General features: G+C 43.0%; 1 protein-coding gene across 1 annotated transcript; it reads left to right on the forward strand.

Annotated features, from left to right (window-relative positions):
- The first annotated feature begins 32 nt into the window (after window positions 1–32).
- LOC125880816 (uncharacterized) lies at window positions 33–12,640 on the forward strand. Its single transcript, XM_049563563.1, has 13 exons — window positions 33–189; window positions 954–1,144; window positions 1,308–1,472; window positions 4,490–4,625; window positions 6,148–7,390; window positions 7,492–7,636; window positions 8,009–8,152; window positions 8,334–8,392; window positions 8,534–8,721; window positions 9,997–10,391; window positions 10,490–10,586; window positions 10,852–11,026; window positions 11,976–12,640. Exons 1-13 carry the CDS (start codon window positions 49–51, stop codon window positions 12,110–12,112), a joined length of 3,216 nt encoding a protein of 1,071 aa, XP_049419520.1. The 5' UTR covers window positions 33–48; the 3' UTR covers window positions 12,113–12,640.
- The last annotated feature ends 937 nt before the right edge of the window (window positions 12,641–13,577 follow it).

A 13,577-nucleotide genomic window follows, 5' to 3' on the forward strand; every position in this document is an offset into this window, starting at 1 on the left:
TAGAGTATTTAAGATGCAGATCACGCTGCAGAGGGCACACTCAGGAGGATGGCTTCTCTCACCCTGCTGCATCTGCTGCTCATGATCTCAGCTGTAACTGCATGGGGCTATGATCCCAACAGGTACAGGTTCTTCAGCGGCTCACAGACCTTCACCCCAAAAGGACAGAATCCAGACGGGACTTATGGGGTAAGTTACATTTTGGGTGTCAAGCAAATCTCATTAATGTGTTATTTCTGTTGTCAGATAAAATGTTCTGTATCTTAACTTCATTTAATAAAAAAAGCAGTGTTATAAGGTGTCATCAGTGAAAGCTGGCTGAACTCTGCCATAAGAAGAAGGATGCTTTCTTATCAAATCTATTTTGGATGAATGATGATAACATGATTTCTGCCAGATGAAGATAAATGCACAGTTTGGTTGTAAAATGCAATATCCAACCCCCACTCTTCCATGGCTTTTCTGGCTCCAGAGTTCAACAGATTGCAGGTCAACTGCTACAAGTTTAACAGAAAATGTTGGCATCTCTGTAAACCACAAATACGTTAAATTGGTATGTTTCATCATATCAGCATTTCTAAAGTGCTGGAGTATATGAGTTGACTTGGTCATTTGAAGGTGGAGGGGATGTTGGATGGCGTGACGCTGAGGCAAGACTCCTGCAAAGCTTCAGACCACTGTTAGAGACCGAGACATTGCTCAGTTTCTTGCAGGGATAGTGCCCCGTTAACCGGGTATTTTGAGCTATAACATGATCCTGTCAGAGCCATAACTGAGTGGTTTTTGTGCTTAAACATAACCACACATTTACCACAACCTTGTTGAAACTTAATGTTTAACGTAGTCGCTACATAATAATGTGCGACCGTAACGTATCCGAGGTTTGCAGAAATGTACAATACCAACATTTTGCTCTGGCGACTGGGCTGAGTGTATTGAATGATTCTTCACAGGTGGAACTTCGCAGCAAACAAACGACAGTCTCCTGCTATGTGAATAACTACCAATGCATCTCTGGTAACTGCGGGTACCCGACCCAGACGACCAGCGCAACTGTTGCCTGGGATTCCTATGGTCTCAGATGGTGTCAACAGGAGGTGGTGAAAACACTAAAACTCAACAGCAACCTCCCGTTTCAGATTGGGTGAGATTTTACTTATACAATTTATTGATCAAAATCCACCTTAGTTTACATAAAACATTTTATAAATACATCCTGTCTGTGTACTATTTAATTCAGAAGTCACATGATTGTAACACCTTGTAACTCCCCACTGCGCCTTTTGTTTGAATGTTTCTTTGAAAAGGTACCCCTCTTACTACAATTATCGCTTTGGTAACGGCTACTGGGTATCAAACGTCAGAAGCTCGTCGGCTGTCTTGAGAATGATGGCGCATGTGGACCTGGGAACCCGATCTGATACTGGTGACTCTAACAGATCTCCCATCATGACTGTGGTGCCAATTCTCAGGTAATGACCATCATTCCCTCTTTAACTGACACACTTAAACTAGTTGGGGGGTGGTAGCCAGATGATTGAGGAGATTGTTTATAAGGCAGGAATGAGTTTTACTCTCGTCACAATACACACAGAGAACAGCTGAGCCTGATGGGAATGTCATTATTGTTGCAAGTCAAAACCAAAACACCATGGGCTCACTGAAGTATTATCAAATTCATCCTGCAGGGAATTAACTTTTTACCAAAGTTCATGGCGATCCATCCAATAGTTATCGAGATATTTCATTAAAACCCCAAAATGTGAACCTTGTGTCAGTTATAGAGCAAAGTCAGAGAATCACTAAAGTCATAAGGCTTCGTCCTCTGGGGACCATGAAGGATAATAATATAACATAAAATAAAATAAAAATAAATTTAGGAAAAGTTTAATGACTACATACAGAACATATCAATCAATCAATCAATCAATCAATCAATTTTATTTATAAAGCCCAATATCACAAATCACAATTTGCCTCACAGGGCTTTACAGCATACGACATCCCTCTGTCCTTAAGACCCTCACAGCTGATCAGGAAAAACTCCCCAAAAAACCCTTTAACGGGGACAAAACGGTAGAAACCTCAGGAAGAGCAACTGAGGAGGGATCCCTCTTCCAGGACGGACAGATGTGCAATAGATGTCGTACAGAACAGATCAACATGATAAATTAACAGTAATCCGTATGACACAATGAGACAGAGAGAGAGAGAGAGAGAGAGAGAGAGAGATGCAGGTAATGACAGTATCTTACAACAACATTATTGAAAGTAATAATATTATAGTCATAGTTCTGGCTACTGTGGTACAATATGTTGAAAGTATGTATTAATATCTGGCAGTATACATGTGTGACAATAGTCATATGTGTATAATAACAGTAGAAGTATGACTAATGACTAATGATGGCAGCAGCAGCAGCAGGAGGCATCTGGCAGGACCACGGCAGCAGCACAACCACACACGTCACGCTGTCCAGGCACCGCTGTGATATGAGTTAATCTGAGAGACAGTGGAGCACAAAGGCTCCGGAGAAGAAGTCGAGTTAGTGACATGCAGAATGGCCGAGTTAGCTAGATGCAGTAATAGAATACGAGAGAGCGAGAGAGAGAGAGAGAGAGAGAGAGAGAGAGAGAGAGAGAGAGAGAGAGAGAGAGAAGGAGAGAAGGTGCCCGGTGTATTATAGGGGGGTCCTCCGGCAGACTAGGCCTAAGTCAGCCTAACTAGGGGCTGGTACAGGGCAAGCCTGAGCCAGCCCTAACTATAAGCTTTATCAAAGAGGAAAGTCTTAAGTCTAGTCTTAAATGTGGAGACGGTGTCTGCCTCCCGGACCGTAACAGGAAGATGATTCCACAGGAGAGGAGCCTGATAGCTGAAGGCTCTGGCTCCTGATCTACTTTGGAGACTTTAGGGACCACGAGTAACCCTGCGTTCTCAGAGCGCAGTGTTCTGGTGGGATAATATGGCACTATGAGCTCTCTAAGATATGACGGAGCTTGACCATTTAGAGCTTTATAAGTTAACAGTAGGATTTTAAATTCAATTCTGGATTTTACAGGGAGCCAGTGCAGAGAAGCTAAAACAGGAGAAATATGATCTCGTTTCTTAGTTCCTGTTAGTACACGTGCTGCTGCATTCTGAATTAGCTGGAGAGTTTTTAAGGACTTACTAGAGCTACCTGATAATAGAGAGTTACAGTAATCCAGCCTTGAGGTAACAAAAGCGTGGACCAATTTTTCTGCATCTTTTCGGAGGATAGGCCTAATTTTCGCAATATTACGCAGATGAAAAAATGCAGTCCGTGAGGTTTGTTTTAAATGAGAATTAAAAGACAAATCTTGATCAAATATTACTCCGAGGTTTCTTACGGTAGTGCTAGAGGCCAGAGCAATGCCATCTAGAGAAACTATGTCATCAGATAAAGAGTCTCTGAGTTGTTTGGGGCCAAGAACAATAACTTCAGTTTTGTCTGAATTTAACATCAGGAAATTGGTGCTCATCCAGGTTTTTATGTCTTTAAGGCAGTTATGGAGTTTAGTTAATTGATTACTTTCTTCTGGCTTTATCGATAAATACAGCATCCGCATAACAATGGAAATTTATAGAGTGATTTCTAATGATGTTACCTAAAGGAAGCATATATAGAGTAAATAGGATTGGTCCGAGCACAGAACCTTGCGGAACTCCAAAACAAACTTTGGTACATAAGGACGATTCATTATGAACGTCAATGAACTGAAAACGATCAGATAAATAAGATTTAAACCAGCTCACTGCAGAACCTTTTAGGCCAATTAAGTGATCCAGTCTCTGCAGTAGAATTTGATGGTCAATTGTGTCAAACGCCGCACTAAGATCTAATAAAACAAGTACAGAGACGAGTCCTTTGTCTGAAGCAATCAGAAGATCATTTGTAATTTTAACTAGAGCTGTCTCAGTGCTATGATGCACTGTAAATCCTGACTGAAATTCCTCAAATAAATTATTATCATGGAGAAAATCACACAGCTGGTCTGCGACTACTTTCTCAAGGATCTTTGACATAAAGGGAAGATTAGATATTGGTCTATAGTTGGCTAACACCTCTGGATCCAGGGAGGGCTTTTTTAGGAGAGGTTTAATTACAGCTACCTTAAAAGACTGTGGTACATAGCCTGTTAATAAGGATATATTGATCATATCTAATATATGAGTGTTAACTAAAGGAAAGACCTCCTTAAGTAGCCTAGTTGGGATGGGGTCTAAGACATAAGTGCCATAAACGTATGTACTTTGTGTAGTTAGGTACAGTTTGTACGGTCATGTAACTACGCTGACTTTTGGTTTCACACTGGACCTGAACAGCATGTCCTGATTTAAAGTCCATGTTTGTTGTTGCTGTCTTATAATGTTGTGTCTTATAATGTTGTGCTCTGCAAAGGTATAGTCAAAGACAAATCTCCACTACAGTGGACAATAATGCTGATTCAGCTGATTCTTATGTTACAGAGTACCCAGGAACTGTCCACGATCATTCAATCTGACTGTGTTTGACCCTGATGGTGACCACGTCAGATGCAGGACGACATCATCCTATCCTGAGTGTGGGCTGTGTGGCCTGTCCCCAGGTTTCTCACTGGATCAGGTATCTATCTATCTATCTATCTATCTATCTATCTATCTATCTATCTATCTAGCGTTGGTTTAAGTCTGCATCTCCTGACAGAACAGCTCTGTTGAATTTCAGACTGCGTGCAGGTTTTTTCAGCCAAACACTGTTGAAGCAGCAGCTGATGTTGTTGTAGTGAGAAGTTAGCGGAGTGAGATGCTCAGCCAGGCAGGTGCGTCGTGTTTTATCTCATAACAGCGTTGTTAATATACACCATGCTCTCTGTCTGCTGACTCGTATTTTCTCTGAAATCAAAAATATTCCCACTCTGCTGATTTATTCCTGAGTAAAGAACGTTATCCTCTCCGTCGTTCTCTTGACTGCTTGTCACCTGCCTGCCGCCATTTGGTGGTGACACAGAGTTTGAAAATAAAAGCATATCCTAAAGATGATGATATGGATCAATGTTTTCACTTTGAATCGATGACATTGGATCGTTGATCAATAAATCAATGAATCCATCCAGATCGATGGATCATGACGCCCCTGTTTGAAAGTAGGGGAGTTGAAGTGTGGGCTTTTCTTTTGGGCATGCATCTCCACTCAGCCTTATACACTGGCGGTGAGTTGGTTTGTGTGCAACATCTCCATGACAACGCACAAAGCTGAACAGACAAGAGGCCGTGTGCCGCAAACAAACAAAAACCCAGCTGAGACGCATATTCTGAATGTGCTGTATACATGCACAAAGAATGCTCCTCAGACATGATGAACGCCGATATATCCCACATGACTTAATCTGAATGTGCTGAAATCCAAATGGAATATGCTGTTCACGTCACCAGCATCAAATTCAGGATATTAGTGTGAATGTGAACGTTCTGAATGACACTGATAGAAAAAACAACATGCGTCACTGATATAAAGAAAATCTCACCCAAGTCGTGAAATTAACTTTGAGACACGCTCAACTCTCTGCAGAGCCCTGAAGCCCCGCTGATCGTGTCATGTACACTCAGCAAGTGTGAGGGAGATCGGATGAACGATGATTTTTCCAAATCTGATTTTACACCAATTTGCTCTCATTAAAATAAAAGCCAGCAGATCGTCTCCTGAAGCTGACTGAAAAGTTCATTTCAGAGAACGCCGATATGAGAGCGATGAAAACGAAACTTTGGTATTTTTATTCTGTTTTACAGAGACCATTCAACAATTCAATTATTCATTCAACTATTCAGTGGATCATTCATTGGTCATACATACATGTGAATATTATATGGAGGATTCATCTGTCCTGCTGCCACTGAACTCTATATAAAGTTTCAGAACTGTTCTCCGTGTGTCTGCGTCCACTCTTTGACCGGAGTTGTGCCGTACTGGATAAAGTGGCTCCAGCAACATAACACAAGCAATCTGCAATAGACTGAAAAGTTCATTTCAGAGAACGCCGATATGAGAGCGATGAAAACGAAACTAAACCCAGAGATGTTAACATATAACTCACAAAGTTACTGCAGTCGTTGTTTATTGTACGATCAAATTCTCTGCTCTCTGTCAGGAGTCCTGCTCCCTACAGTATTCATACAGCGGTCGAACTGGTTACCATCCCATTGAGCTAGTGGTGGAGGACTTCCCCAACACACGCATCACTCTGTCCTACTCTGATGGATCCCGCAGAGCAAAGACACCGCCTTCAGGAGTAAGGCGTAGACGTGACACTGTATTACGTGCTCCAACTACAGCTGCTCCAACCACAGCTGCTCCAACTACAGCTGCACCAACTACAGCTGCACCAACTACAGCTGCTCCAACCACAGCTGCTCCAACCACAGCTGCACCAACCACAGCTGCTCCAACCACAGCTGCTCCAACCACAGCTGCACCAACCACAGCTGCACCAACTACAGCTGCTCCAACCACAGCTGCTCCAACTACAGCTGCACCAACCACAGCTGCTCCAACTACAGCTGCTCCAACCACAGCTGCACCAACCACAGCTGCTCCAACCACAGCTGCTCCAACTACAGCTGCTCCAACCGCAGCTGCTCCAACCACAGCTGCTCCAACCACAGCTGCACCAACTACAGCTGCTCCAACTACAGCTGCACCAACCACAGCTGCTCCAACCACAGCTGCTCCAACTACAGCTGCTCCAACCACAGCTGCTCCAACCACAGCTGCTCCAACCACAGCTGCTCCAACCACAGCTGCTCCAACCACAGCTGCACCAACCACAGCTGCTCCAACCACAGCTGCTCCAACCACAGCTGCACCAACCACAGCTGCTCCAACCACAGCTGCACCAACCACAGCTGCTCCAACCACAGCTGCTCCAACCACAGCTGCTCCAACCACAGCTGCACCGACCACAGTTGCTCCAACCACAGCTGCTCCAACCACAGCTGCACCGACCACAGTTGCTCCAACCACAGTTGCACCAACCACAACTGCACCAACCACAGCTGCTCCAACCACAGCTGCTCCAACCACAGCAGCACCGACCACAGCTGCTCCAACCACAGCTGCTCCAACCACAGCTGCACCGACCACAGTTGTTCCAACTACAGCTGCACCAACCACAACTGCACCGACCACAGTTGCTCCAACCACAGCTGCTCCAACCACAGCTGCACCAACCACAGCTGCTACAACCACAGTTGCTCCAACCACAGCTGCTCCAACCACAGTTGCTCCAACCACAGCTGCTCCAACCACAGCTGCACCAACCACAGCTGCACCAACCACAGCTGCACCAACTACAGCTGCTCTAAGTGCACTTCCTCTGCAGTTTACTGTTCGGGGTAGGGTCATGTTTATTTCTCTGCATATTAACGCCACTGATTTGAATATTAACATTTGATCAGTGTCTTAAAGTCTGTCTCTCCTCTCCTCTGATTTTCAGTGGACTCACACTTTGCCCCTTCATGCCTTGATGGTGATTACTTTCCCATTTTCGTGTCACCAACTCCGAGAAATGGAGTGAATCTTCCTGCGTTTGTCAACCAAACCCTCGAAATCAAAGTCAGATCCAAAGCGCAGCACACCACGTAAGGAAATGCTACGTTAAAATCATCGTATCATGTTGTGAACAAAACAGAGATTTGTACAAAAGAAACATTTCCAGGGTCGACTGCCATGGTAACAAACAAACCTTAAACATGATGGGAAAACAGGACTGACTCAATAAGCAGGTTCTGATGATTGAACAAAGTGTTTTGGTTCAGTTATTTCTTTTAAGTTGAGACAACTGCACTGAGTTTAGAGATGTTAAAGACTGTTTGAAAAATGAGTCAGAGTGATAAATACTGTGCACCTATATTACACTTTAAACAGTTTCATTTTGTTAAACAGACTTACTGCACTGTTTAGTGATAACTCTCCCCATTTTTAAAGTTAAGAAAATGATGTTTCTCTTATAGGATTAATGGTCTGATTGTGACTGGACCAAAGGGAATTTCAAAGCGGAGAGTCTCCACAGGAGAATATATCATAACATGGACACCAAGTGAAAATGAACTGTATGATCATTTTCCTATTTGCTTTGTGTCTGAAGCAACAGACAGGTGAGTTTTAAATAAACCATCTGGTTTGATTTCACAAGTTAAATGAGAAAACTTCTTACACTTTGAACACATCAGATTTTTATTAATTTCTTCTTCTATGTTTTTGTGTTTTCACATCAAACATTCCCCTGTGAAACATTTCATATCATGTCGATCTCTCATATCTCATGTTGTATTCCAGATATGGCAGAGTCTATCAGTCAGAGCTACGCTGTGTGACTGCTGACGTTGCACACCATGGTTAGTTGGCTCCATTTCAATTCTAAGCGTATAGTTTATAATATAGACCACAAATGTGTTGAATAATAACATATAACGTAGATACCCCGACCTCATCATCACAGTGACTGATGACTGTTATATATCTCACTCTGTTTGAAGAGACCATCGTGACATGCAATGAAACAACAATAACGGTGGAAGTGGAGAAGTCCTACCTCATCAGACGCAACGAGGACAACTTACATCTCATGGACTTCAACGACGCTTCCTGCGACCTGACAACACACTCCAACAGTACCCACCTGGTGGCTGTCATGTCGCTGAACACATGTGGAACCCTCATAGAGGTACAGCACCAGAACTGTATCACAGTGTGCGCAGTGTGGCGGTTAAACCTTTTTAGCTTCACGTGCCACCGAGCAACTTTACAAGGAATGAACAGGGCCCCGCCGCCACTGCTGTATCCAGTTCTCCAAATTACATCCATGAAAATAACCCAAACCTCCAAAACAGAAAATAACTGATGCAACAAAATGGCAGTCGCTCTGATTATCGCACTATATTAGCATCATTAACAAAGTTTCACTAAAGATTGGTACACTTGTTTTAGCTAGTAGTCCTTCCTTGTCACTCAGTAGTTTAAGATAAAGACAAAAGCTAAACATCATTTCTCAGTTAGCTTAATGGATGTATAAAGAGAACTGGATACAGCGTAGGAGGCGGGGCCCGTCCCAGAAGCTGTCGTTCGAGGTTTGGTAATTCTGTCAAAGTGGTTTCAAAGTTCGATCCACTTCCTGGGGCCCTGGATAGCACAACTAGCTGCTTTTCGGCTAGTCACATTTTTGTTGTTGGGGGTAAGCCCCGACAGCTAAAATGTCTTTTCCCAATTTAAGTTCAGCATGCCTGGTGGCCAGACTTCTTACCTGTGATAACTGGCACACCAGAATTAGACTGCTGATTTTGACACTGACATCACAAGTGCTACTAGCTGAAGCTGCTTGTCTTAGAATATTTTATGTTTCTAAAAAAAGTTATAAATTAATTTTTCTGAATCAATAATTAGACCCACTAAATTGTACATGTCACTATTTAACTATTGGAGTGTCTGTTTGCAGCTGGGTGAGAATAGAGAGGTTATGAGGCAAAGACGTCATGGTTAAGGCTACAACTAGCCAATCTCAGATATTCTCTGAGATTAAAGTGATAAATGAGAAAGAGAAAACTCATAAATGAAGCGCCAAACAGTCATGTGACGCACGTGTGAAGAGCGACACTTTATGGAGGGAGTAGGATGTGGTGGATGAATGGATGAATCACAGGACTTTCACACAGGAGACTGGGGTGTGAGTCAGTGTCGGTTTATTACTTTTAGATTTAGTTGACTTATTATTTTCAGTTTGTAGGGTGTGTACAGCTGCTGAGTAGACCTGTTTGTGTTAATGTTACGCCCAGGAACATTCACACCCAGGTGGAAGTTGGCTCTTTACACCTGGCTGTAAATAGCATGGTTGGTACGGACACCTGGGTGCTCACAGCATCTGTCTTTAGCTGGTGACTTGCAGTAGTAACAACTGTTCAACTGCTTCCTTTCCAAAGTTAATCAGCCCATCTTTTATTTTTAGGAGGATGAAGAAAACATCATCTTCAAGAACGAGATCACATCTGCTGATCCAAATGAAATCATTTCGAGGCAACACGACGTGGAGATCGCCTTTGTCTGCGCCTATCCAAAGCAGACCAACCTGACGCTGGGATTCACCCACAAGAACCCATATGCCTTCACAGAGAGGGGCTTTGGTGCTTTCACCTTCCAGTTTGAATTCTTCGAGAGCCAGCGCTTCAGAACAAAAGTTGATAGCAGCACTTACCCAGTGGAGGTGTACCTCAAACAGATGATGTTCATGCAGATCGAGGCGACCACCTCCATCCCCAACACAGAGCTGTTTGTGGAGTCCTGCAGGGCGACTCCGTATGACAACCCAAACTCTCGCATCAGCTACACCATCATCGAACATGGGTAGGTGTACGTGATGAAAAGACTTTTGTGGTTCTTGATTATGAAGAGAGATGCCTCTGTCTCTAGTTACTAACCTTTGTGTCTGCATAATGTCACAGGTGTGTGAGGGACAACACAGTGCAGGTCTACCCCAGCTCCAACTATCAGTTCAGATTTGGAATGGAGGCTTTTGAGTTCATTGGTGCTCATGAACAGGTAAGGTTACTTTATAAAAACTCAGTGTAAAATTTTATTTGATCAAACCTTTTCACTGCCTGAACATTTAAAAATCATCGAGTATGAATATTTAAAAAAAGCACTAAACCCTGGCATCTCTTTGGTGTGAAGCGTCCCACCGATGTTAAAGACAGGAAACACGGAACATTAAAACCCTAATGTATGGGAGTTTAAATAACCAGAGTTCTTATTACGTACACACTTTGAGAGTACAGTGTCTGACTTTACCTCCACGTGTCTGCAGGTGTACATCACATGTTCGGTCATCCTGTGTGAGACTGGCCTTCCCAACACCAGGTGCTCTCAGGGATGCATCAGTTCAGGGAGCCATCGCAGCAAAAGGGACGTTGCAGGCCAGACTGCCAGACACTCCATTTCCCAGGGACCTTTGCACCTGGTGAAAACGTCTGACAGCCAAGGTGAGTGTGCTCATACACTCTGTTCAGATCACAGAAACACCTGCAGGTGTATCAACATCTCTCTGAAACAGCTTCAACAAAAACTTAAGATTGCAACTTTCATGAAGAAATATTGTTGCAGGACTGTTGTTGGACTGAATTAGCTTCAGTTTGGTGTACCTAATAAACTGGCAACTCAGTGTGTACACATGTAGCACATGTTATCAGATTACCAGTTACACTGCAACACAGCCTCACAGTAATATGTGAAATGGACACGACCTTGTAACAACACAGTGCGTGGGCACAGAATGTGTTAGAATGACGTGGTGGCGACACAAAAACAACAACAGTGAAAAATCTGTAACGAACAGTCGCAGTTTCAACCACGTCGTTAACGTTGTGAAAACCCGCTGTGAGCCCCAGTGGATCGTTTTGTAACTTTTCAAGCAAAAGACTTTGACACGCCGTCCACCTCAGAAACCACAGGTAAAGGTGCGGTGGGTGAGGCTAATGCACCTAGCGATGCTACAACTGCTGCTGCCGACCCGTAGCGTTTAATAACAACTAGGTAACAGTCCACAAGATGGCGCCTCTTGATTCCAATGGAGTTGCTCACCTGGCGTGTACACCAAAGAAGTTCTTTAGCTTCTGGATTTACTCCTGCAGTATGCAGCCCACTGAATATGCACAGTAGTGTTTCACCCGTCAGCCCCGCCCATGAGTTCCTGCTCGGCTCATAGACTTGACATAGTGATGACATCACAGATTTTTAGATGAGAGAAGCCCAAAAAACTGTTGAGAGAATTATCTGAGGAGCAGCTGGAGACAGTTTGATGCAGTGTGTGTGTCCCTGCTGCGTCTCTCTGGGAGCTGAGGGCTCCTCGGCCTGAAACACGCTGAAGACTCCTGTATTATAATATCACAGGTTATTGTTCCTGAGTTTGACTCTGGTTTTTCTCCTTGTCAGTGTCTGGCCCGAGCCTGAGTCTGGGCACGAACCTGGTCTTCATCGTTGGCTGCCTCCTGGTGTGCGGAGCGGCGATCTACCAATCCAGGAGGTCCAGAGCTAAATACCAACTCCTGCCAACTTCTGAGACAGACTGAAGACAGAGAGGCCATTTTGATCCCCTCTGATGATGAGAAAGATTCTCAGCTACTGTGTAAAGCTTTCATAGTCAGAGTTTTTTATATGTTTTTATGAAGAACTGCTGCTTTGAATCATCGTCGCCTGTCACTGCACCAGCACAGCGTCTGAATGAAAGGTTTTTGGGTGTCTTTGCCTGAACACACGAAGACTTATGAATTTATACTTTCAGGGGTTAAAGGGAACATTTTAGTCACTTGATGTGTCAGTTTACTGATGAAGTATTATTCAAATGTCTCTGCTCTTACTGATAGTCTGTTATTAGCTGTTAGTGTGTGTTGTGTGTCATTAGCTGTGTCTCCATTCACCTCTTTGTATGCACATTTTCAGTTTGTAATGTGTTCATAATCAAGAACCACACAAAAGTCAAAAAGGTTTTATGCCTGGTGGAGGTGGAAAAGTTGGTGTATGGATTAAAGGTAAATGTGACTAAGTGCAATGGAAACAGATTCAGTGAATAAATGATGACGTAGAGTCACCACACAGACCACTGCTGCTCTCTTTGTCGTCTCTGCAGGATTTGAACAGCTTCTGTCTGCACACAGGGCTGTTAGCACAACTCTTCCAACAGCACACAGCTGTAACATCACCTCTTTAAATGATCCACTGTGTCTCTACATTAGAAATCCATTGATTTCCTTTGTTTGAGGTCTTTTAATCACATCAACTCATTGCACCAGAGTCCTTATTAATGGTAATCGATCACAGCTGGCTGTACTAAAATGTGGTGTTCCACAGGGATTCATTCTAGGACCCTTGTTGTTTTTGATATATGTTAATGATCTTGCCAATGCATCAAGTTTATTGTCACCTATATTATTCGCTGATGACACAAATCTCTTTGTCACTGACAAGAATTTTGATTCCCTTTTTGCCAAAGCAAATGCTGGACTTCATTTTTCCCATTGGTTTAAGTTTAAGTTATCAGTCAATGTCAAGAAATCTAACTTCATTATTTTCAGAAATAAGAACAAGAATTACAATGCAGACAGAGCCAAAATTTATATCAATAACAATGCACTTGCACAAGTTTCATCAGCGAAGTTCTTAGGTGTCAACATTGATGAGCAACTCTGCTGTAACAATCATTGTGAATTTGTTTGTAAGACAGTTTCAAAATCGTTGGGCATTATAAAAAGGGTGAAACAGCATTTGAAAAAGAGCACACTTCTAACTTTGTATTACTACTATTACGATTTAATTTATTCTTACATCTCTTACTGTTATATAATTTGGGCCAGCACTTACCCTTCTCATTTACAAGCAATCCATAGATTTCAGAAATCCACCAACTCTTCTTATTTAGCCCCAACTAAACCATTATTTAAACAACTGCAACTACTCACAATTTATGAAGTCAACAAGTACCAAACAGGGGTTCTTATGTATAAAGTCATTTGCCTTCCTGCATCTCTACCTATTTTT

This window comes from Epinephelus fuscoguttatus, linkage group LG2 (assembly GCF_011397635.1).
Source record: "Epinephelus fuscoguttatus linkage group LG2, E.fuscoguttatus.final_Chr_v1".
NCBI classification, from domain to species: Eukaryota; Metazoa; Chordata; class Actinopteri; order Perciformes; family Serranidae; genus Epinephelus; species Epinephelus fuscoguttatus.